The 26,284-nt window shown below is 43.6% G+C and overlaps 1 protein-coding gene across 2 annotated transcripts in view; it reads left to right on the top strand.

The window, feature by feature from the left end:
- Positions 1–26,284, top strand: part of NFX1 (nuclear transcription factor, X-box binding 1) — a 103,444-nt gene that overhangs the window by 19,563 nt on the left and 57,597 nt on the right. The window contains exons 3-9 of one of the 2 annotated variants that reach the window (XM_019498477.2): positions 2,017–2,178; positions 5,980–6,057; positions 8,867–8,972; positions 10,427–10,498; positions 18,873–19,012; positions 23,318–23,417; positions 23,742–23,950. In XM_019498477.2, coding sequence (XP_019354022.1) covers positions 2,017–2,178; positions 5,980–6,057; positions 8,867–8,972; positions 10,427–10,498; positions 18,873–19,012; positions 23,318–23,417; positions 23,742–23,950 — 867 coding nt within the window. Of the gene's footprint in view, positions 1–2,016; positions 2,179–5,979; positions 6,058–8,866; positions 8,973–10,426; positions 10,499–18,872; positions 19,013–23,317; positions 23,418–23,741; positions 23,960–26,284 lie in introns of both variants that reach the window. The other variant, XM_019498476.2, reaches the window with a different exon arrangement.

The following is a 26,284-nucleotide window of genomic DNA, read 5'->3' as shown; positions in this document are numbered from 1 at the left end:
TGAAACTCAGTAAGTGTCCTCTGCCCAAAATAATTTCCCGCCCCTGTCTTAGGCCAAGCTTTCTCACAAGGAGATAGTAAAGCACTGGAACAGGTTATCCAGAGAGGTTGTAGAATCTTCATCCTTGGAGGTTTTTAAAACCTGGGTAGGCAAAGCCTCTGTTGGGATGATCTAGTTGGGGGTGGTCCTGCTTTGAACAGGGGGTTGAACTAGATGACCTCCTGAGGTCCCTTCCAATCCTAATTTTCTGTGATTCTCTAAATCTGGTGATTATTTAAAAGAAAGTGATCAACACTGTGCAGGATCAGTTTTACCGAAATGTAAATAACAACTCGATTAAATTTAAATGCAGCTCTTTTGCATCAACTTATTTTTCATAATACTTTAATTTTGGAAACAATGTTTTTGGTAATGATTAATATTCTATCTTGTCTAAATTAGACTTCAAAATGGAGGTCACATCAGGCACCAGGTTTGTCAGAAATTTGAAATGTTTTGGACAAGTGTTTGTTGAACTTTTTTTTTCAGTCTCTTCTTCTGAATTTGGAAATGTTTTCTATAGTTCTTCATGCAGGAGGGAAGAACAGGGTGTCACAATCAAATACAGCTTTTCTTACAGGACTTCACTTGCTGAAATCTAGTACATGATACCAAAAAAAATAAGATTAGAAATTGGAAAAAAGTAGATGCTATTTTGAATTGCCAAGTAAAATGATTTAGTGATAGTGGTCCAAAAATAGATCAAGCATTGATTCTATAATGCATTCTGCCCTGAATAGATTCTGTAATGGGTCCTCTGAAAGACTGAGTTTATATTTTTTCCACCTTTAGTGCTAGCTTCAGTCATTAGAACCTAAGCAGAAGGAATCTATTCAACACTGCAGTCTGGATTATGATTTTGAGTTAAGTAATTCACTAGCTTGCATGCAGTAGCAGGTTCTTAACCTATTAGGTAGGCAACCTACTACAGGAGAACAGTGTATAACCCCACTGGTTCTTTGCATTCAGTTAAGTGTCCTATTTTCTTTTATAGGTGGAATAGCTGAGGACTAGTAGTTTTCAGTCTTCAGTCATCTGTTTTCACTTGATCACATGCTAAGGATTATGTTCTTTTCAGCTGTTTCCCAGAGCTCAGAATCCTAGATCATTGCATCCTGTTTCTGCATTGATTGTTGCCTTGAGCGTGGCAGCAAGATCTCCTTAAGAGGGTCTTTGAGTCCTTGAAAACATCTACTCAGAATTTCTCTTTTTCAGACCAGAGGAAGAACAACCATAATCACAAAGCAGACAATTTTTAACTGCTCCAGACTTCAGAGCATTGTCAGCCTTATTATCTTTGTTTTTTGTGGATTTAAGATTTCTGAAAACTTTTGAACATGGACTTCATTTGAAGCTTTTTCTGGGTCTTTCTTAACGCAAAGTGCTGTCTTCACAAGAGAATAGAGGGAGCAATGATCTACTACAGAGAGGTCCAAGAACTGCACTTTTCCAGAAAGGCTGTTATTTCCCAGTCTTCACGTTCAGAGTCATGTTCCCTCCCAGTCTCCACGTTCCCTGTTCAGCATCATTACTTTTTTTTTTTTTTAAGTGTCCTATGGATAATGCATGGGCTCAGGAATTCAGCCTCATTTTGACTGAAATATGTGTATTGATTTACATGTTTAAAGTTCAGTATAAACACTTTGTAAAGCTATTATTTCATTTGACCTGACCTGATTTGTAAAATCTCAGACTTCTTTGGCCAGATTAAAATCTTGACGAAAATAAGATTGGGGAGAATGTTAACCAAGTGAGAGCTTATTGTTGTTTTTGCATGAAGTGAAGATGGACATAATAATGGAGTATGATTGTATTGGAATCTTTTCATGTTTTCACACAAGCCCAAACTGTGTGTACACGCATCCACTAAGGGGTGGGATTCTGAAATTGCATTTAAAATGAATCAGATTTGTGTGTTAATCTTTGATTTCTATATTGCATTTTCTTCATCATTTGCTGTTTCACATTTCTGTACAGGGTCTCTGATAGAGCAGTTGACCACAGAGAAATATGAGTGCATGGTATGCTGTGAGGTGGTTCGAATAATAGCCCCAGTGTGGAGTTGTCAAAATTGTTATCATGTGTTCCATCTGAACTGCATTAAGAAGTGGGCAAGATCACCAGCCTCTCAAGCTGAAGGTTAGTATTTTTCCTTATTTGATGTATGGGGGAATAGGGATGTAAATATCATTAAAAAAATATTCGTTTAACCTTCTCTAATTATATCGGTTAAACAATTAACTGATAATACAGCAGCTGCTGGGACCCACTTCTGGGACCCTTTGACAGCCGGGCAGTGCGGGGAGGCGGTGGCAAATCTAGCCAGACAACACAGCTCACTTGAAGCCCCTGTGCTGAGGGGGAAAGAGCACCTGTGAAGGAGCAGCTAACTACTTAATTGATGAGTTATTACTTGGCCATCTCTTGTTTTCCTCTTAGTTTATGGGTACTAGTCCCCCTCTCACCTCCTCTCCTTCTTGCTCTTCCCTCCTGCCTGCCCTGCCACCTTCTCATTCCTTCTGGGGCACTGTATGGCTTTCCTGCTAGACTGCATGCACCCTGAGCTAACTGATAACTGGCAAGCTAACCAGTTATCACTGGGCTTATCAGTTAAATGATTAATTGTTTAGCTGCTCACATCCCTGTGGGGGAACTTGTCTCTTTTAATGATAGCTGGATAAAGAGAAACTCCATACCTGTTCAAGTAAGTATCTTAGTACAACTCCGAGTACAGCAAGATTTAAGGTGGACATGAATAATCAGAATTATTTTAATTTTAAGAGTTCATATTACAGTTCTAACACTATTGATTAGTGTGTAGGCTTCTGGCTAAATTTCAAATCATACATATAGCTAACACAGGTGTGTAAACTAAACAATATCTGATAAGGAGACTGGAACAGCTTGTATGTGTTGTGATTTGCATTTTCACACTTCTGGTTTGGGATCTGACTGATGTTTAACCACATGTACAAATCATAGAAGCAGTTGAAACTACATTTTAACACACACAATACTAGTCCTCTGCTTTTGTGCAACTTCTCTGCAGCTCTGGTCTGCAGTGGTAGAGAAATTAAGATCACCAATGCTTGCTTGTTCATGGTATTCATTCTTCTGTGCTTCAGCTCTTTTTCTTTCCCTTCTCTCTATTGACAGACTAGGTAATGACCCTCAGGTTTGCTGAAAACTACTTAATTGTGCAATATGTGTAACATGTAAAGCAGGCTTGTCCAACGTATGGCCCACGGGCCGCCATGTGGCCCTCTGAGGCATTTTCTGAGGCCCATGGTGCTGTGATGGGAAACAAAAGTAAACACTGTTTACTTTCGTTCCGACCCCTTGTCCCTTCCCCAGCCCCTCAGCAGCTTCCTAATGGCTGCTGAAGGGCTGGGAAAGGGACAAGGTTCCCACACGCATCACATCAGCTTGACGTTGCCAGCATAGTGTGTGTGGGAAGAGGAGTAGCCTGGCCGGAGCAGCAGGGTGTCAGCTGCACTTTTCCCCTACCTGCACTGGTCAGTCCTGAGCGGCACATGGCTCTGCCGCCACCTCTGCTCTGCTGGCTGGTGCTAACCCTGGCGGGTCTGTCCCATCTGGAGCAGCATGCAGCCGAAGCCGACTTCTCACAAGCTGCTGGGGATGGGAGGAGCCTAGCCGGGTCTGCACTGGCCAGCAGAAGTGGCAGCGGAGCCATGTGCCACTCGGGAGGGGATGAGCCTGGCCGGAGCGGCAAGGGCTCAGCTGCATTTTCCCCTACCTGCACCGGTCAGTCCTGAGCGGCACTTGGCTCTGCTGCTGCTTCTGCTGGCTGGTGCCGACCTGGCTGGCCTTCTCCCATTCCCAGCAGCATGGGGTGGGGGCCTCAGCAGGCGGGGTCCTGGCATGACCTCTGCGGGGCGAGGCAGCGGGAGCTGGTGTCTGCCGGACCCCGCGCTCCTGCCTCAGCACTGAGGCCACCGGGGCTGTGTGCGTGGGTGGCCGGGCACCACGGTGAGTGGGGCCGTGCAGGCAGGCAGGTGAGGGGCTGTGGTGCAGCGGCTGCCTCGCTCCAGCCCCCCTCAGGCAGCACCAGCTCGTGGGGCTGCGCTGCTCGGGGGTTGGAGATGTGGAGCTATTTATTTCTCCCCTACAGTGTCTGGGGCAGCAGCTGGCTGGTTGCAGAATGGGTCCCTCCTGCCCCTGCCCACCAGCAGCTACCATGAACCTTGCAGTAACAGGTAGATACAGTAGGGCTACACAGGCAGGGTCTCTCTGGCCCAGGACAGAGGTTGTTTGAATATGGCTCGCCGGCCCACTGGGTGATTAAAAAGTTCATGATCCAGCCCCACATTCAAAAAGGTTGGAGACCTCTGATGTAGAGGGAGCCTAAGTGTTTTCTGGTTACTGTAACTATTGGCTATAGAGCAGTAATGCTAGAATGCAGCCAGTTTTAAAGTGGGATTGGATACTGGAAAAATATCTAAACTGGTGGCTATAATAACATCTCCCAGATAAGTAGATTTGTGCACCTTTTCTTTGAAGCTTCTTGTGCTGGCCACTTCTGGAGATGAGGATTCACAGTGTTACTGATTTGATCAAGGGTTACAGTTTGTGTGCTTATATATCTTTGCATAAAATGATCTTTTTTTTTTTCTTCTGTGCTGGGCCTACAATTGTAGTTCTGTGCCTTTGAGTAATGTCCATCTTGTCACTTTGACATCCTTTTATACTCTGATCTGTTGCACACAATTTGAGTTGAAATGTTCTACAATAACTTTGTTTTCTTAAACACTGGTTTACCCTTACAACTTTCTCAGATTGATTGGTAGAACAGTTAAATGATTAATTACTCTGAGACTGTATGTTTGTATTAGTCTCAGACTGAAAATGTTTTCACTTCCATGAAATGTGCCAGGGAGCCAAGTGCCTTTTGCCTTATTTGTTCCTTTGTGCAGTAATGTTAAGAAAATAGACCACACAGCCCACCCCTTCATGGGAGGCTAGGAGGGAAAACACTTTAAACCACTGTAATGAAAGTGTTATTGTATAAACAGGCTTGCTTTCATTCTTGAAGTCTGTAGGAGCTTAGCTGGGTCTTATTTTTTACATTTTACTGTCATGTGACTTTATAAAACTCTTAAGGCTAAGAAAAGACTGTTGCCATCACTTACTTTGATCCTCCTGTATTATACATACTGGCTGTAGAATTTTACCTCGTGACTTGATCTAGCCCAGCGATCTGTTGTTGAGCCAAAGTGTAATTTAAAAAGAAGTTTGAGTTTAAGAGGTGGAGGATTCAGTTTGTTGTCTGCTATGGTAATTATTTTCAGCAGCAGGCTGTTCCTGCCGTTAAACTTGCATAATATTTCCAATTTGAATGTTGTTGTTATTTTTATGCTAATTTTGTGTCTGCTAAGTTAAAAACACTTTGCACTCAGACAGCTTCTCTATTTTTAGGTGCTATAGACTGATCTGTACACGTTTTTGCATTTGGTTATATTAATGCACTTTTATTGCATCTAGCATTGAGCTTGGATTTAGATCATTGTGTATTAATGACTTGTCCTGTCTTTTGTTTACCAGCAAACCAATCTTTGCTTCACTGGTGAACTTTTTATTGGTTTCCCTAGAAAAAACTATAAAATCATTGCTGATTAAAGTGACATTGATTTGAAAATGGACCCCCTTAAATAACACTGATGAACTGCAAATCCCTCATTAGCAATCGGTTTGTAAGCTTTATCCGGTTTTAGTTTGCTTAAAGTGGGTCATACTGACATTTTTATATAACTATTCAGAATATGAATCAATACTAAATCAGTTTTATCCTAAGGCATTTCAGTATATTACTTGAAATTATTAAAAAAAAAAAAAAAAGCTTGCTGTCCATTACAGCTATTATAAGTTGTTTAAAATATATCTGAAAGTAATAAGCTTTTCTGTGTTTTAATTTCTTTGCAGATGGCAATAGTGGTTGGAGATGTCCTGCTTGTCAAAATGCTTCAACCAGAGTTCCTGCTACTTATACTTGTTTTTGTGGTAAGTGTTGCTTATTTACAGTTCCTTAATTTACAGTTTTCTTAATTAATAAAGTTTTAGTATTCATAGATGTTATGGTTGGAATGGACCTCAGTAGGTCATCAAGTCCAAACCCCTGCCCTCGGCAGGAAATTGTTAAATATCTGGCTCCCCTCCTCCTCTTACATCTCCAGAAGCACTCTCTGGCTCTAACTTTCCTTGTACTGGAAGCTAACAAGCTGATTTTTGCACAGAATTTCATTCTTGTATGAGGATCATATATGACATTTAATTTAAATGCTACATTAATTTTTATTATTTATCTTAAATCATTACATATGTAAAGACAGTTAATTTTAAAATTCCAAAGAAATGGCGAAAGTAAGTGTCTCTCTTCTTCTGTGGTGGACATAATGTATATCTGTTTGGAACTGCGGATTGGATGAGATGAATTATTGAGGTCCCTTCCTGCCCTGTTCTCTGATTCAATTATAGACCTTGTATGTATGGAAATCTGCACTGGTATAACATAGGATGTATATTTAAGATAGGATATTTAAACTGCCATATTTTCTTGCATGCAGTATGCTATGGCATATAATACACTCCTTGTTTTTGAAAGGCAGAATTAAGAAAAAAAGATTTTTCTAGAGTTATGGCTCCATAGAGCAGGGACAGAGCTAATCTTCAGCTGACTCACCCTTCCTTTCCTGCTTATCTAAAGTGAAATCCTAGCTGCTACTGAAGACTGGTCTCTGTGGGTGGAGATTTCTGAAAAGTGCTAAAGAGTCTCCAAGGAGGAGAGAGAACAAGAGCAGCTAGAAGACAGCCAAATTGTACTAAGAAAGGTTAGCTTAATTAGTGGAACATCAAGACTGCTGAAAAGGAGAGACTGTCACTAACACTGCTGGAATGAAGCTCAGTAGCCATTAAGTCTTTTGTTTCTGAATATTAATGCTATAGCTGTTGCACTGTGGAACAGGAGTCAAAGCAGGGTGATTCTATCCTGGGCAGAAAATCAGCTTTCCCACTTAATACATTCACCCCAATGTTGGGAGGAAAAAAAGATGTGTTGTATGTAAGAAAACATGCTCGTTAAAACTCTGGCATGGCCATTCAGGTACAAGAGTGACTTTTTTTGCTTTAGTTTGTTAATTTGAACAGGTTCAGTGCCCTTACAGGGTTTTGTACTGGTATAATTATCTATACTTATGAAAAATATGCTTTAAATTGGTGTAACACATTCCTATGTAGACCAGGCCTCTAATATAGAGCAAAAAATAGCAGAGTCATGAGATGACCTTATCACTTCTCTGGCATCACTCACTCGTCAAACTTGTAATCTGCTTTCTAAAACACCCCGTCATGGAAACGTTTTCCTCTCTGTTTCTTACAAAACATGAATGCTTCTTCACTGAAAATACTCTTCAATACTGGATATTGATATTTGAACTTAATTCTCTGAAATTAGTTTGGTCTCATAATCCCTTAAATTTACTTCATGGGTATTTCTTCCCTGCAGAGGTCTTAGATGAAGCCACCATCTGGCTTCTGCTTATTTATAGATTTTAAATTTAAACACTCTTGTACATAGAATTACAAAATTTGATATAGGATGCTGTAAGTAAGATGCATGGAGAGCTTTGTTACCTTGTTTTAACAAAGTATTATTGTGCTTCAGTGTTTAGCCTTCTATGCAGCTTACAGCTGAGTTCTGCATATTTGTCTGACCACTTGTATGACTTCAAGAATTAATTGTTTTTCTTTACTGTCTCATTCAACCCCTCAATCTCAAGATAAAAGGAACTCCAGTAGAGGTGCACTGATACATCAGTCCGATATTGGAATGGTACCGATATCAAGAGAATTTGTTGCATTGGATATTGGCCCAATGGGGCCGATAATTTGACTGATAAATGCCTGTGCTGTGTGCAGCCGCAGCGCAGCACTCAGGCAGCCAGGAGCAGAGCCAGCAGCATAGAGAGCTGACTCCAGCTGGTCAGTCTGTAGAAGGGGAGGGAAGCGGGGTGGGGGGTGGGGGGCAGATCAGTGTCCCCCGTGGTGAGGCAAAGGGCAGGGGCAGGTTGGGGGTGGGGGGAGCGTGTCTTCTGCCACTGCTTCCACCCCAATGGCATGGTCCCAGATCTTCATGGGGTAGGGTGGGGCAGACTGCAGCTGGGGCTGCGCAGGGCTCTTCTTGGCAGGGACTGGGCTGGGAGAATGCTGCATCCGCCCCAAATTTTGCTGCCCTCTGCTCCCAGTGCTACCACTGCCAGCCACCCAGTACAGCCCCAGCTTTTCCCAGTGCGTGGGTGGAGGCAGAGCATTAAGTCGCAACGCCAGGCTGCTGTGGAAAAATTTGGGGTGGATGCAGCATTTTCCCAGCATATAAAGAGCCCTGCGCAGCCGTGGCTGCAGCCTGCCCTGCCACACCCTGCACAGATCCAGGGGCATGTGGGCTCCCTCCCCTCCCCCCGCCCATGCCTTACCATGGGGGGGGGCGTTGATCTGCTCCCCCCCCACCCCCTTTCCCTTCTCTTGCCTTCCACTGCAATTGACTGACCAGCTGGAGGCAGCTGTATTGGAAATCAAATCGGTATCTGCCAATATGCCTCCTTTAATATCAGCTATCTGTATCAGCCCCAAAAATCTCTATTGGTGCACCCCTAAACTCCAGTGTTGCCCTTAATTTTCAAGGCAGAGCATCTCTTAAACATAGAATCTGAGTATTGAAAATACAAATATCTATAACAGTTTATACCACATACAGGTTTTTTTCCTTAAACTTAGTATTTATATGAACAAATATGGTCATCTGGTTTGCTTTTAGGTAAAGTAAACAACCCTGAATGGAACAGAAATGAAATTCCACATAGCTGTGGAGAGCTTTGTGGAAAGAGAAGACCAGGTCAGGACTGTCCACATCTTTGTAATATGTAAGTGTGTTTATAAATACAGTGTAATAATTCACAGAACAAGATTAAAATCTGGAAACCAATTGCTCCTTGGGTATTTTCGGTTTGCCAGTCAGTAATTTCTCAAACAAAAATGCTTGTATAAACAGACTTCTAATGACTAAATGCAGGCTATTATCTTGTTGGCCATTTAAAAAAATATATTTTATTCACTAGGCTGTGAATATTGTTTTGGAAGAAGTGGATGTTTTTCTGTTACGTTTCCATTGTACTAACATAATGGTGGTATTGGTGTTAGAGGAATTGCAGATCACAAATAATTGGGTGGAAACAGCAACAAGGACTCTTCCTTCTCGAGCCCTACCAGAGGAAAACTGAGCAAGTTATTTAAGGTCACACAATGTCTGTGACTGGGCAGGAAATTGAAATTGGGTATCCCATATTCCAGGTTAGCACCTTTATTATTGGACCATTCTTCTTCCCCACAGAAGGGGTTTGATGAGTACAGTAGTGTCCATCTTCCTCCTCACCCCCATTACATGTCGTGGAAAAGACAGGAATGCTAAATGCATTCAGTTCCAAGCTGAGTGCAAACGAAATTGTATTACTGCTGTTAGAACAAATACAACATTATTTGAGAGATTTTAAATTGTATCGTAAAAAGGGATCTGCTCATGACTAAAAATTAATTTTAATAGATATTGCCCATTTTCATAGGACTGCATATTTTTCTGCATCGGTAGGGTAATATAAAATGATTTGAAAATAAATTATTTCTTGGACCAGTTTACCTAAAAGACCCCTCTAATTCAGAAACTGTTAGCCAGAACAAAGAACATGTGGGCTGTTTTACAGAAGAATTATGAATGGTTAAAGATTGTTGCCATCTGTTAGGCCTCTTACTGTTGTGAAGATAGATATAGTAGGTAACCCTAACTTCCCAGTCCCTCAAACTGCTTTATAAAGGAATATTTCTAATTTAGTAATGCTCAGTAGTAACTCTAGGTTTGCATTTCATTTGTAATTTTGAGAGGAAGGCTGCCAATGAGCTTTCCATTGGATTGGAATTCAAGACACTTGGGTTCTAGTTGCTGTGAGGCTTTGGCCACATCACTTTTTCTATTTCTCTAAGAGAAGCTGGAAGGTTAATTCAGAAATGTTTGGTCTCTTGTGCAGAAGGTCAGGCATAATGATGATAGTCCTATCTGGCCTTAAAAATCTGTGAATGTACAGTAACACCCTAATTTACAAGAGTGATTAGAGGGATAATGTCAAGTCTATTTTTTTAAATGATCTATCTAAATTTTTATTTCTAAGTTAAGCAAGCTTTAAATTCTGGTATGCTATTGTGTTTAAAACTGACAGAATGTCTGTGTTACAGTAGATCATTTAATTTTCTGTTCATCAAGTGGAATAAGTGTGTCTATTAAGATACCATAAATCTTCATGTAATTTATTGTGTTCTCATTTTTAAGCCTCTGCCATCCAGGGCCTTGCCCCTCGTGCCCTGCCTTTATGACAAAAATGTGTGAATGCAGACGAACGAGGTAAGATTATTTTTGCTGCTTATTGTATGAACAGAAATAGAGTTTTTGAAACACAAGTTTTAACTCCTGTTCTTTTGCTTGTACTTTTTGTGTGTTGCACATGCTCTGTGCAAAAGTGGGTTACAGAAGGTGCAGCTATTTCTTACTCTTTGCTTGAAGTTGGACACCTCATCCTTATTAACTTGAAGAAAAAAATGGGAGATTGCCAATTTCAAGTTCTGTCTGTTGTTTTTTGGAATTACATTTCCATATCTTTAGAACACCTTTTTTTCTCATTGCTGTGTGAAAGAATAAGATGGAAAACTGAAACTGATTGTAGATGAAATACTGTCATGCCTACTGAAATCAAACAATTTTTTTTCTTTGCTGCAGTACATGTAGTAATGGGTAAAATGCTCAGAGGTGAGTTTTAGTAGATGAAAACATGTTAAACTAAAACCTGTAAATAATTTTCGAAATACCAAAAGAGATGAAGCGTATGGCTCCGTGTTCAAAATTCAGTGACAGTTATATTTTAACAAGATGTCCACATATAAGAATATAAGGCAATCTTAGAAGAAATGTTAGTGCCTTTTACATTTTTATTTGACAAGGATTAAACAGGGGTTAGTGTATTCTAAGGCATTTGAGAAGCAGTGACACAAATGAATAAAGCCCAAGTCTTGGTTATGAACTCTTTGGTTCATGACTGAAGCCGTAGAATACCACAGGTGATTCACATTGTCATTAGTGTGCACTGAGGGAATATAGCAACACTCATAGCTTTTGATTTCTCTTTTTTCACTTCTGTTTTTAGATGAATGTTCTTTTATGGTTCAAAAGGTATAATGGCTCTCTCACTGTCTTAGAGTGAACTGGGACTTGGCTGAATGAAAAGATCTGTGTCCTGATATCACTTCTAGCTATGATCCCATGGATAAATGCATGAAGATTGTCCTTCTCTCCTTATAGTCTGTTCATATTGGTCACATACACTTGAAAATATAGGTGTCCACTAGGGTAGACCCTGCAGTACCACTTGACACAATTGCAAAGTTAGAGTGATATTTTGAGACTCTCACATGCACATGCATGTTGTTTCAAAAGACCCAGTTTGCCAAAGTTACCGTCACATAATCAGGCCAAACTAGGTATGATTGGGAAAATCCTTGTCTACCCTTGATGTCTGGTGTTGGATTTTAAGGTCTATAATAACTCTAGTTCTAATTGTGTTTAATATGGATCCCAGCCTCCGCTTCATCTGTTGCCATGTAATTTTGGCTGTACTGGTGGTAGACTCTGTACGTCACAGCTGATTAGTCACTTTCCTGGCACAAAGCCTAGTCCCTCTGCTTATATGCTTGGCATCACTTCTTCCAAATTTGTCAGGAGCTGACTGACAGCTGCAGTGAGACCAGAATTGACCTCTATTCTAATTCTGTTACATAACTACCGTTCACCTCAACTTAACTTGGTACATGGGGTGATAAAATTGTTTTTATTAGTCTTAATTTGCAGTGAACAGAGCACTTTGATTATTGAGAGAGAAACTCTGCCTTAGTAGGAGTGAAAAGGCTTGGAACCCTTCCCTTGGTGGAAGATACGACGAATTGTTTTTTCTCTTTCTGTGAATGGGTGGACTAGGATGTGCCTAGATACTGAGGCTTGGAGTTAAAATCTTGGAATTATTTTCCTTTTCCTGTGGCTAGGATAAATGATCCTCACCTCATTCCACCCTCCAATCCTATCTGACTCACTGAGGGAAATGTAAAAGCATCCTCATTCCTATCCCAGCACTACCTAAAGTTACTTAGACACAGGAAAAAAAGCTTTCAACTTGTATCCTATAAATGAAAGCTTAGTTCAGGGGGGTACGCATACCCCTGGGGGTACTTGGACCCTTCCTAGGGGGTACGTGCAAGCGGGGAGGGAGTGCAGCCACCTCCCAGGAGCAGATCTGGGGTGGGGTGAGGTCAGCAGCGTCCCTCTGCAGGGTGGGGAAGCTTGCACGCGCTGGCCATTGCTGCCACACACCAGCCCAGTGAGCTTCCCCACCCCACAGAGGGGCACCACTGCCCTCACCCCAGCCTGATGAGCTACCCCACCCCACCGTGCCCGGCCCTGCTCCTGGGAGGCAGCAGCGCTCTTTCCCTGCCCACTAGTGTGCTGTCCCTGCCTCCTTGTTCCGTGTCTGGCCGCACACTACCCCCATCCTCCTCACCTGCTCGGCATCTAGCCGTCAAGAGTACTTAGATTAAATAAGGTTGCAAACCCCTGGCTTAGTTTAATAGATAGAAGAAACAGAAAGTACCTCTGTGACCTGAAGTGCTTAACGTATTCCCTATTAAGTTGCCGAAATTCCTTAAATTCAAACACATTGTTTTCTGTGTACCCTTTTTCTTTAGTTTGTTCTATCTAGATTGGAAGTGTGTCAGTGAAGCTGCCCTGAGGGCACCTCACTCCACCACACCATGCTGCTACTCTTCAGAGTGGCTGTGTGATGAACCTACTTTTCAAACTTGCACTTGGCCTTCCTTCATTGCCTTGTTTCCAGGGATGGTGTGTGCTGTAGGAGCAGCTGTGCGGTATGAGCTTCTCGGCAGCATCTCCATGAATTCTTCAAAAGCAATATAGGCATGTTCTGTGTGTTTGGTGGCAAAAGCTCGGGGTGGGGGGATGTGCACGTGTGCATGGTTGCACACAGACACCCACACATGTACATTCAGCGTTCTTAAACTGGTTCCAAGAGCTAGGTTGCCCAAGGTGAAACCGTATACAATCCTTGTGTCGAGAATCAGAGCAGCGCCGGCAGCTGCTTTCTGATTCCCACCGGAGCAGTAAAACTTTCACCTTGACGGGTGCGTAATTAATGGATGGAGTGGAATTAACCAGGCACAGACGCGTGTTGGTTACAGGAGATTGTTTACTTACGTCGCCCAGGTAGTGACGTGTGACGCAGGCAGAAGGCTTGCGTTGTTTACATTCGAGCGTGTGTCTCAGGTTACAATCGACCGTGTATGACGAGCGAGATACCGTGAATGACCGGACGAGCCTGCAGGAGGGTTAGGGTACGTCAGGACCGCGATGACGGGGAGTGATTGATGGGTGATCAAACCATCAAGTTACTCTGATGATGGGCTCAGGTTTCTCCTCAGAGATTTCCCCCAGAGTTCTCCGATTTGGCGGAAGTGCAAGCTGGTTTTGTTTACACAGTGACCAATTGATTTAAGCCACGTCATCTGGTTTTCGTCTGAATCTCCAATTATATAGCAGTTTTCGCTAGGGATTTGACAGGGATATCCCCTTTCACCCTGACCAGTCTTAAGTTTCATTTCTTGTTTGTGACGTGGGCATAAATTACATACAGCTCTCCGCCAGGATTTTGTTTCAGGAGTTTCTGGGAAGGATTTCTTTTAACCCTTAGTTGACTACTGTGTGCAAAATGAGGATGGTCTGAATGGTATCTCTTGCTAGTGGCATGGGCACTGATTAACTGGGTTGTGACACCTTGGTGTTATTTGCATTACATTAAAAATAAATACTGTGTAATCAGATCCCTGTTCTTGCTCCTTTGCAAAAGCACTAACAAATATAGATTCATAGATTGTAAGGCCAGAAGGGACCTCGGAAGATCATCGTACCTTAAACATATTGATTAAGTTACCTTCCCTATGCCAGGAAAAACCCTATTTTGAAAATTTGGAGCTGGCCTAGCAGGAGAAAAATATATTTCAAAGAATGTGAATCTGCAGCAAATGTGTTTGCTTCCATGGTAGATACTACTGTGAGCTTCAACAGAAGCTTATATCTACTGGGATAAAGATGGCAAGTTCTTTGGAGAGAAATAAGAAGTCTGATTGCAAGAAAAACAAAGTTTCATTTCAGTCCCCAGAGTTTGTTATCATAAAATTTACTGTTCTTTTGTAGACAAGGTAAGGAAAATGTGGTAGCCAAAAAAAACAGCCACTCATCTGCAGGCTGGTTCAGTATCATCCAGTACACACAGTTGAAGTCTCTGGTTTACTAAGTTTCCAAGTAGCAACGTTTTGGATTTTTAGAAAGGTCTAAGCCAAATATTCTCTTGTGTCCAGACTGGTTTTGGTTACAGGCAACCCCCACTTAATGCTCTTAAGTGGTTCCGGAAAAACCCGAGTGTTAAGCGGAACTGCGCTAAGTGAAACCCATTTCCCCATAGGGTTTAATGTAAATAGAAATAATTGGTTACTTTTTTTTTTTTGCCCTAGTTTCTCATCATCACTGCTGCCTCTCCCCACCCCTGCACCTGCCCGCTGGCCACTCCGGCCCCTTGTGCCAGGCCATGGCCCACGCTCTTGCTGGTTCCGGCACCATGGGGCCCCGCGCTTATGCTTCTCCCTGCTGCTGCTTCTCCCCACCCCCCTGCCCGCCAGCCACTCTGGCACCATGTGTCGGCCCGGGCCCATGCTCCTGCTGCCCCACACTAATGCTTCTTACTGCTGCCGCTTCTCCCCCACCCCCCGCCGCCAGCCAGCACCATGTGCCACCCCGGCCCCCCTGCTCCTGCTGCCCCACCCTGGGCCCCTGCTTGCCCTGGGCCTGTGGCACCAGTGCAGGCCCCGAGCTCATGTTCGCCTGTCTGCTCACTGCCACACCGATTCTTGCTGCTGCTGCTTCACTGAGTGCTATAGCGAAACTGGCTCAGCGCTAAGTGAAACGAGGTATGAATTTTAAATGAACGCTATAGCAAAATAGTGCTTAGTGAAACTGTGTTAAGCAGGGGCTGCCTATACTTTCAAATGGAATAAAAACCATGTGCTATCAAACACTTTCTTTAGAAATGCATCAAATCTTTGCTTTCATTCCCACAAAATGAAAAGGGCATAGTTGTTGATCCTGAAGATCAGGAGCGAGTCAGCCATGGATTGCAGAAATATCTAGCAGTTTGTAGAAAGCACTGTTTTTGATTTATTTGTTAACATTTTAACCTCACTTTTCAAAATCTGCCTTTCCATTTGATACCATAAGAGTATTGAGGAAAGGTGATAAAAAAGCAAAAAAAAATTTTTTTAATTATGTTTATTTTAAAAAATTTAAATAAAGTTATTTCGCCCCCTCCAGCCACACTTTCTCCCAGTTATGGTTTAAGGTCGCCTTGTTAGCAAGCCAACCTGGAATAAGAGATGTAATTAATTTTAAAGGTATACTAATTTCAGCTAAAAACTTCAAATAATATTAGAGTTACTGTTTTACATATAGAATTCCAGCTGCCTTTAGTTAGTTTGACATACTGTCCTGTATATTGGGGTCAGGTTATCTGGAGCTGCAAATTGCTTCTTATGGTATTATTTCTCTTTTCCCAAAGCATTACATTTCCCTTTTCATCTGAACATCTATGATATTGGTTTAAGAGGACTGAAACCCCGAGCAACTGAGGTATAGTCCTCCCATCACCATGGAGGACTATACCTCGGTTGCTCGGGGCTGCAGGGGGACAGTCAGGAAGGCCAAGGCAGAGATGGAACTGGGACTAGCTACCCAGATCAAGGACAACAAGAAGTCCTTTTTTAAATACATAGGGAGTAGAAAGAAGGTACTGGGTAACATGGGGCCTCTGCGAGACACGCTAGGAAATCTGGTCATGACATCAGACAACAAAGCTAACCTATTTAACAATTTCTTTGACTCCATTTTCCTGAGCAGGGACTGGATCAGCCTGTCCGCTGGGACCCCCTCAGGCCCCAGGGGAGGCGCACCCAGGCCTAGGGTCAGTGAGGACCTAGTCAGGGAACTTCTGGAGGGACTGGACGTATTTAAATCAGCTGGTCCTGACGACCTCTACCCCAGAGTGCTGAGGGAATTAGCAGAGGTCATTGCAGGACCCCTGGCATGGCTTTACGAGCACTCATGGTGCTCTGGTGTGGTGCCAGAGGACTGGAAAAGGGACAGTGTGGTCTCCATTCAAAAAAGGGAGGAAGGAGGACCCAGGAAATTATAGGCCACTCAGTCTTACCTCGATCCTGGGTAAGCTTTTTGAGAGAATTATCCTGGCGCATGTCCGCAAGGGGCTAGCAGGGGAGGTTATGCTTAGGGGCAACCAACACGGGTTCATTAGAGGCAGGACCTGTCAGACCAACCTGGTGGCCTTCTATGACCAGGTCACAAAATACTTAGACGCAGGGGTAGCAGTGGACATAGTCTTTTTGGACTTCAGGAAGGCCTTCGACACTGTCTCTCACCCCAAAAAACTAGGTGACTGTGGCGTCGACACCTACACAGTCAAATGGGTCGCTAACTGGCTGGAAGGCCGCACCCAGAGAGTGGTGGTGGATGGGTCATTTTCGACCTGGAGGGAGGGATGTGGGCAGTGGGGTCCCCCAGGGCTTGGACCTCGGACCCGCACCATTCAACATCTTCATCAGTGACTTGGAGGAGGGGGTAAAAAGCACCCTGTTCAAATTTGCTGACGACACTAAGATGTGGGGAGAAGTGGGCACGCTAGAAGGGAGGAATAGGCTGCAATTGGACCTAGACAGGTTACAGGGGTGGGCAGATGAGAACAGGATGGGTTTCAACACTGACAAGTGCCAGATGCTGCACCTGGGGAGGAAGAACCAGCAGCATACCTACAGGCTGGGGAACTCCCTTCTCGTCAGTACAGAGGCAGAAAAGGATCTTGGAGTCATTATTGATGCCAAAATGAACTTGGGCCGACAGTGTGGGAACACGGTCAGGAAGGCCAACCACACCTTGTCGTGCATCCACAGATGCATCTTGAGCAGGTTCAAGGAGGTGATCCTCCCCCTCTATGTGACACTGGTCAGGCTGCAGTTGGAGTACTGTGTCCAGTTCTGGGTGCCACACTTTAGGAGTGATGTGGACAACTTGGAGCGGGTCCAGAGGAGGGCCACTTGCATGATCAGAGGCCAGCAGGGCAGGCCCTACAAGGAGAGGCTAAGGGACCTGAACCTGTTCAGCCTCCACAAGAGAAGGCTGAGAGGGGATCTAGTGGCCTGTTACAAACTAGTCAGAGGGGACCAGCAGGCCTTGTGGGGAGTCCCTGTTCCCCTGAGCACTATCAGGAGTGACTAGAAATAAGTCACAAGCTGACAGAGGGTAGATTCAGACTAGACATCAGGAGATGCTACTTCGCTGTCAGGGCGGCTAGGATCTGGAACCAACTTCCAAGAGAAGTGGTGCTGGCTCCTACCCTGGGGGTCTTTAAGAGGAGGTTATATGAACACCTTGCTGGGGTCCTTTGACCCCAGTACTATTTCCTGCTGTGGCAGGGGGTCGGGCTTTATGATCTGCTCAGGTCCCTTCCGACTCTACCTACTATGAAACTATGAAAGGGCCAAGTCATTTAGTATAGCTGTACAAAATCATGGCACCCACAACTCTATAATCAGCGCATGGGTTTTACAGAAGGAATGTTGTTCTGCTACTAGCATTACTAGTCTTTGCATCGTATCGCAGACAAAAGAACTGAAGTTTGAATTTAGATTAAGAGGCTGTATCGGTATTATAGAAGTAAAAAAACCTTATTGGGGCACTGTAACTTTAAGTAATTAAAGTAAGAAATGCACTGTTATTTCATATATTACCAAATCAAAATCAAGGTCCCTTTTCTTACATTCAGGGCTGAGGCCAGGTCATTTAAAAGATAACTTTACCCTGGTTATATGTCTGGAGTTTTTAGAGGTGCACCGATACATCAGTCCAATATTGGATTGGTACCAATATAAAGAAACCCTCCTTGCCCGGCACAGTGAGATTTTCTGACACAATCATAATTCTCATCTGTGTAGGTGGCAGCTTTTTTGGGAGCTGATCTAGCAGTGTGGAATGAACCCCATAGGAAACAAAAGTGCTTCACAGATCTCAGTATCTTCTTTTCCAAATATACAAGGCTGAAATATGTATATGCTATTATGTGTTGTAAATGGCATAAATAAAATCTACAAAAGTCAGATACTATGCTCTAAACATACTTGTCAACCTGAAGAGAGTCTGTGAAAAAGAATAAGCATATTATGGAAGTTACCAATGTCTGTAATGCACTACTAGAAAGGAGATGCTTTAATGACAGTCTTGGCAACAAAGTTAATTTTAAACTTTTAAAAGATTTCATAAATAATATAAAAGGGTGTTCTGTATTTTAAATAATGCAGTATATCCAGTTAACGTGACATCAAGCAATTTTCTCTGTTTTGATGTGTGAAGAATTACATAGTAGCCTGCCTTAGACTTAGAGATATGATCCATTTTTAGTTTCTGGACAATTTAATGCATTCTATTATTGTATATTTCCTTTGAAGAATTGCGGCTCATATTGCAAAGCAATTACTTGGATGAATGTATATGGAATACTTAAGTCCTAGTAAGATAATTTACTAATCATCCTGTTATTTATCTACAGTCACTCAGTGCGCTGTGGCCAGTCCACCACAATTCATTGTTCAAATGTATGTGGGAATACGTTAAATTGTCGTAAACATAACTGTACTCAGGTGTGCCACGCAGGAGAATGTCCGCCTTGCCAACTAACGATACAACAAGGTAGGTATCGGATACGTGGAAAGCTGTTGAGATTTGTATGCCATCGTTTCCCCCTCCCCTCCTCCCTAATATCTCTTACAGTCATTGAGTTAGTTGATTTGTTGAATTCAGTATATAATAATCAAAACTAAATGTAACCTTTATTCAACTCCTATTTGTTAAAACACGAGGCCTAGTTATAGAGGAAGGAGGACCCGGGCAACTATAGGCCCGTCAGTCTCACCTCCATCCTTGGCAAAGTCTTTGAAAAAATTATCAAGGCTCACATTTGTGAGAGCCCGGCAGGACAAATTATGCTGAGGGGAAACCAGCACGGGTTTGTGGCAGGCAGATCGTGCCTGACCAATCTAGTCTCTTTTTATGACCAGGTTACGAAACGCCTGGACACAGGAGGAGGGGTGGATGTCGTATACTTAGACTTCAGGAAGGCCTTCGATACAGTATCCCACCCCATACTGGTGAACAAGTTAAGAGGCTGTGACTTGGATGCCTACACAGTCCGGTGGGTGGCGAATTGGCTGGAGGGTCGCACCCAGAGAGTCGTGGTAGATGGGTCGGTTTCGACCTGGAAGGGTATGGGCAGTGGGGTCCCGCAGGGCTCGGTCCTTGGACTGATACTCTTTAATGTCTTCATCAGTGACTTGGACAAGGGAATGAAATGTACTCTGTCCAAGTTTGCAGATGACACAAAGCTATGGGGAGAAGTGGACACGCCGGAGGGCAGGGAACAGCTGCAAGCAGACCTGGACAGGTTGGACAAGTGGGCAGAAAACAACAGAATGCAGTTCAACAAGGAGAAATGCAAAGTGCTGCACCTAGGGAGGAAAAATGTCCAGCACACCTACAGCCTAGGAAATGACCTGCTGGGTGGCATGGAAGTGGAAAGGGATCTTGGAGGCCTAGCGGACTCCAAGATGAACATGAGTCGGCAGTGTGACGAAGCCATCAAAAAAGCCAATGGCACTTTATAGTGCATCAGCAGATGCATGACGAATAGGTCCAAGGAGGTGATACCTCCCCTCTATCGAGCGCTGGTCAGACCGCAGTTGGAGTACTGCGTGCAATTCTGGGCGGCACACTTCAAGAAGGATATGGATAACCTGGAGAGGGTCCAGAGAAGGGCCACTCGTATGGTTAAGGGCCTACAGACCAAGCCGTACAAGGAGAGACTAGAGAAACTGGACCTTTTCAGCCTCCGCAAGAGAAGGTTGAGAGGCGACCTTGTGGCTGCCTATAAGTTCATCACGGGGGCACAGAAGGGAATTGGTGAGTATTTATTCACCAAGGCGCCCCCAGGGGTTACAAGAAATAATGGCCACAAGCTAGCAGAGAGCAGATTTAGATTGGACATTAGGAAGCACTTCTTCACAGTTCGAGTGGCCAAGGTTTGGAACGGGCTCCCAAGGGAGGTGGTGCTCTCCCCTACCCTGGGGGTCTTCAAGAGGAGGTTAGATGAGTATCTAGCTGGAGTCATCTAGACCCAGCACTCTTTCCTGCTTATGCAGGGGGTCGGACTCGATGATCTATTGAGGTCCCTTCCGATCCTAACATCTATGAATCTATATACTTAATTACTTAAAAACAAGTCACTAGGCCGTTTTTATAAAAGTATATCCAAACCATTTTAGTGGTGTTTTCCTAAATGCTAAGTGTTAAATTTAATTTTTTGAGGGAAAATAAAGGCTTTTGAGCACAATGCAATAGACACTAAATTATGAACCAGAGGGAAGACCTCTGTTTAATAAGTCTCATCTCCACCCATAGGATCTGAAAAAGGGGGTTATTTCCTATGACAGTTCATGCCTCTCTGAACCATTTAGTCTCTAAGGTGCTACCCTGCCCTACCTTCTGCCTAATGCTAGTCAGTATTTGCATAAACCTGCTGTTACCTGTTTTATTTATGATTCAGATTTGTTCTACATTACAGTTATAGAAGTATTATTCCATTAAAAAGCTGATGGTTTTTGAAGTTCCCAATCAAACACTTGCCTGATCCAAGGATTGCCTTCTGCCAAATTTCAGTACCTTGCTGGAGATTTTACAACAGCTTGAGGAAAAAGTCATAAGAATATTAAAAAATTTGGTGGCCTAACATTGGCTATTACAGGGGTTGTTGCTATTTCCTTACAATTAATACTCTATTTGATTTTCTTTAAATTAGTAGTTCTGTATGTTGAATATAGATGACACATTTCCATTGGGATACTGAATGTTTGCTTATCACATACCAGTCAGTTTACTATCAGACTTGGGCAATATCAGTGTTGTCCTATAAGGTCTTAATCATAGTTTTCACTTTAAAAAACTTCTCCATACGTTTTGTAGGTCAGAAAACATGCACCAGTATTACTGAATATTTCAGATACTTATTTAACCTTGAGTAGGAGAAACCTTTTGAAGCTTACTACAAGTATAGGCACCCAGCATTATTTCTAGGCATTATTTAATCAGTAGTTTGAGTGGGGGGTAAAAAAAGTAAAGTAAAAATTGTATGAAAGCACATTTCATGTAGCACACCTAAACAAAATGCTTGTACTTTTCAGATAGTTAAAAGCCTGATAATTGGTACAGCACCTGTATTGTCCAGGTATTTAGTTTAGTGTACTAGTACCAGTACTTCCAATTGTGTTTTACATTAAAAAAAGAAAAAAACCTGTAAAATCTGAACTTTATATATGAAAATTTTCAGTGGAAATTTAGGCTAAGTATGGATGTTCAAAAATCCTAAGGTGGAAGCGATGTAAGTTTTGTGGTTTACTCTAAACACTCTAGTTTAGGTAAGGAGTGAACAAAACAGACAGACTTTCATCCTTTGGAGGGAGAGGGCTGTGTAGGCTGCTTGCACTAGCCGAGGCCAGCAGGATGGGGGTGCTCCCATGTTCCTCCCAGCAGGCTGCCAGAGCATGCCAAACCCAGCTAGGCATCTGGCCACCTCTGACAGAGATGGTGGCTCCTCTCCCCCGCCCTGTCCTCCTGGCTGCCAGCTACTCACAGGAGGGACAGGGCTGGGGAGAGGAGCCGCACTGGCTAGCTGTGGTAGGCAGGAGTGGGGAAGCCCCTGCTATGTGCCCCGCACATGCCCTCTTCCCTCCCTCCTCCTCCCCCCCCCGGCCAAGGGTCTGGATTCATGTGGTGGGGGACCCTGCTCCCTCCTCATTTCTTTTGCCGCTGATAGCTGGTGCGCAGGGCTGGGGAGAGGAGCCGTGCTGGCCAGCTGGGGCAGGCAATGTGGAGAAGCCCCTTCCCTGTCCCTTTCCCCCACCCCACACAGCTGTACTGATTCAGGCTGGAGCCGTGCCTCCTGCCTACGCCTGCTCAGTTATGACTGTCTCTGGTCCTTTGCAAGCTGGCACAAGCCCAGGCAACAAGACCAGAGCCCCTATCCCCCCAGCAGTAGGCAGTTTTATCCCTGCACCATGCAGTAGGGAAAGGGGAGTTCCACAGAAGGAAGGATCAGGCCCCTCAGGGCTCCAGCAAATTGCAGGTGGTGGCAGCAGGTGCCCAGCACGATTCCTGCAATTGTGCTGGGTGCCTGCTGGCTCCACCTGTAATTTTCTGGGGCTCCAAGGGGCGCAATTCTGGCTTTAGTGGAGTGCCCCCCCTTTCTAAGGACATCATATAAATATAGAAAATTCATGAGCTATGGACACTCCCTCCCCACTCCTGCCTGCCGACAGCTCAGAGCAGCCAAGCATAGCCGAGTTCCAGCGTGCCTCCATGTAAGGGAGGGGATCGGAGTGGGGGCCCACAAAGGTGCCTGCGATTCCAATGGAGCCTGCAACCTAACTTGAGTTGGGAGGGGATCTGGTACAGAAGTTCTTACCTAAATCGCTTAAGCCTGATACTACATCCATCTGGATCTACCTTAGACCAGGTTCTACCATTTTTAAACTAGTCTACGTGTGCTGAACTTCTGTACTGTAATGGGTTTAGATGGGGTTTTGGTCACTTATACTGGTGTATGCATAATGTCTATGACTGGCCATACTTAAGATGCATTATCTTTTTTGCCAGTCAAATCATACTTTACTGATCTAGACTGTGGGCCATGTAGTATGTTTTCTTCTCTGAGTTGCAATATATTTTTCAATAGCAATAATGTAAAAATTCAAGCCTCCATGCAGCTACTGAAATACATGCAACTGAACTACAGCATTTGCAGTACACCTAAAGATTGCTTTTATACCAGTTCCCACATTTATCTTTTTCACATGCCCTTCAGTTGTGTATGTATAATATTCAGTATCCTCCCATGCTTTGTGGTAATGTTGCTGTTCTTCCTTTCTGAATTTTTTTCTTCCTTAGTGTGTTACTGTGGGAGCAGCTTTCGAGATGTGTTGTGTGGAACGAATGAAGAGTTCTCTGATGGATTTGGGAACTTCTCCTGTCAGAAGATGTGTGGCAGGTAAGAGCCCTTTTCTCTCCAAAAACTCAAGTAAGATTACATTTTATTACAAGATGCTGTGTCTCCATAGCAGCACACTACAGCAATGTAGCATCAGTGGTCACGAACGTCGTGCTGCAGCTATGTCACCGTAGAGACATGCTCCCCTGTTATAGCACGTCGCTATGGCGATGTATGGCGAAAAAACTCTGTGCATGGCTAGCACAGCAAAGCACAGCGAAGTCCTAAATGATGGTGTGGTATCAACGGTGCCATATGACCATGTGTAGACACGCCCAGTTAGTATGATATTCTTATATAATGCCTTCTGTTTTTTCTTTTTAGAAAATTAAACTGTGGGAGACACAGCTGTGTACAAGTGTGCCATCCTCAGCCCTGCCAGATTTGTCCACGACTTCCACAAGCAGTGCACTGCTGCCCTTGTGGGCAGACTCCTCTTAGCAAATTACTTGAGCTAGGATGCATTGAACGGAAAGTATGCACAGATCCCATCCCTTCATGTGGAAAGACATGTGGCAAACCTCTTTCTTGCGGTAACTATGGTAATTAGAACATTCTGCATTAAATCTAATTGTATATCATTCTGAAACAGACAGGTGGTTCAAGTTCAAATTTTTAAAACTCATATACAAAGAAACTAACAGAAAATCCAGCCTGAATAGAAATATGTTTTTCTGATGATCTGGTGATAGTTGACTTGAAATTACAAGCTACAACAGAGCTTGCAATTTGTATTATCCTAGTAGTAGTTGAGAACCATGAAGCACACCAGTCTAGAAATTAATTTAACTGACCAGTTCTTTAGCTGTTGCATAATGAGTCCCTGCTCTAGTGATACATTTCTGTTGGGGAGATAATTGCAGAACATCATAGAGCAATGGTTTAACCAGAGTTCCCTAGCACCCTAGGGTGCCACAGCACAAGTGCCCTGTCCAGGGAGGGCCTGGGACTCAAGCATGTTCTCCTGTCTTCATTTAGGGTTATCTGGGAAGCCTAAAACAGGCAGGAGAACTTACCTGTGCCACTGCCTTTCCTGGTCATTGTCCTGTTCCCTTCTTCCCCAAAGTAGAAGTACATGGGACAGTTCCACCTGCACCCCAGTTTAGAGCCACTGAGGTAAGCTGGGGCCATACAGTGGTGGTTCTTAACCAGGGATACTGCCAAATTCAGAAAGTTGTGGAGGGATGCTCTAAAAAAGGCTGAGAATCACTGGTCTAGAGAGCTTTGTCCCTTGAGGTTACAAAAATATACCCCTGCCTGTCATCTCATGTTCTTCTTCCTCTGCTCTCCCACCATGCAGAGATGTAGAGGGGGTCCAGATCCCTGTAGCAAGTCAGACATTTCTTTGTCAGTCCGAGTTGGGTTAAAATCCTCTTGGTCTCATGTAAAGTTACACAAATGTGTTAATCGGTCTTCAGCCAGTCTGTTGTTTTGAAGACTGACTAGCCCTGTTGTTCACTGGCAGGGAAGGGCATGACCCTGTCCTTGAAGGGCCAGCCATGACTTCATTCTGTTTCTACCACTGCAAGTTCTTTTCTCTGCTGCAGAGTGAAAAATGGGAGATGTGTGGGGTAACCTTTTGGGTCAGCTCCAGAATAACTAGAACTGTGCTGTCAGGTTTGATCCCTTTGGCACAGGGAAAGCTCTTTCTGTTAGCCTGAGGTTCCAGCAGCTTCAGCCTTTAGCCAGTAAGAGGGCAGGAGATGTATTTGGGCATTCACTGGTAGCCAACATGAACAAGAGTCTTTCTAGCTACCATGCTATACTAATGAAGTCAAATGGCATCCAATCTGTAAAATGTCTAACAAGTAAACTGCAATGACTAGTATACCTGCTTGTCCTTACAGCAGCAAACCCAGGAAAGTTTGGACCTATGCTTGTTGTTATCTCTCACATGGTGTAGATTAAAATTTTTGCCCTCTGCATTTGTAGATCTTAAATGGGCAAATTACTTTTCCCTCCTCCCCATACATTTTTACAGGGTTAAGCAGAGACACCTTCAAATACAGCCTTTTCTGGTCTCTCTTCATTGCCTTGGTTGGGTGGCCTAAAATCTGAAAGGAGGCAGATCACATGCATCTCTAGGTGGTAATAGTTTAATTGGGCAGGGGGAAATTGTAGATTTCAAAGCAATAGTCGTTGTGTCATTTTCTCACTTGCTTATTTTTTGAAGCTGAACACCCAGTCCTTGGATGGCACGCTTGTGTGGGGGACTTCTTCAATCAGTCGGTCCTCTCAGTCTCAGGACCCCGAGACTAAGAGAGAGTCTCAGGCTCCTGTTGGACTCCTCACTAAGCTTGGATGATCAGCATCAGTTTTAGAGATTTTTAGTTACAGCAGGAAAGAGGATCTGACATCTTAAGGCAATATATTCACTTATAGCTTATTGGGCCTTTGTGTGCTATTAAGAACCTATACTTTAACTGTTCTACTTCACTGGCAAGGATCTTGCCAATCTGATCCTTACCAGTCTTTCTGTTGCCCTGTGGGGTCAGGCCAACTCTCAGGATCTCAATAGTGTGCTGTTAGACAGGAGGGTGTGGTGTGCAATTGCACATGCACACACTCAAAAATCAATTAGGTGCATACACACACACTAGGCGCATATTCACACTCTAGGTGCATGTATCCCAACCAGGTGTGCGTGCACACACTACCAATTCAGGCACATACACATCCAAAATGACCAGCCTGGGCAAATGCACACCTATCACCAATTCAAGCATCTACACACACTATACATACCAAAAGAAATTAGACCAGAATCAATTACCAGTACCTGCACATCTAATACATATACACTGATCACTAATTTGTATATCATGCACACAGTGACATACATGTATATCAGTTCATATACATACCAT

This window comes from Alligator mississippiensis, chromosome 3 (genome assembly GCF_030867095.1).
Source record: "Alligator mississippiensis isolate rAllMis1 chromosome 3, rAllMis1, whole genome shotgun sequence".
NCBI lineage: Eukaryota > Metazoa > Chordata > Crocodylia > Alligatoridae > Alligator > Alligator mississippiensis.
This window is presented reverse-complemented; position numbering and strand designations above follow the sequence as displayed.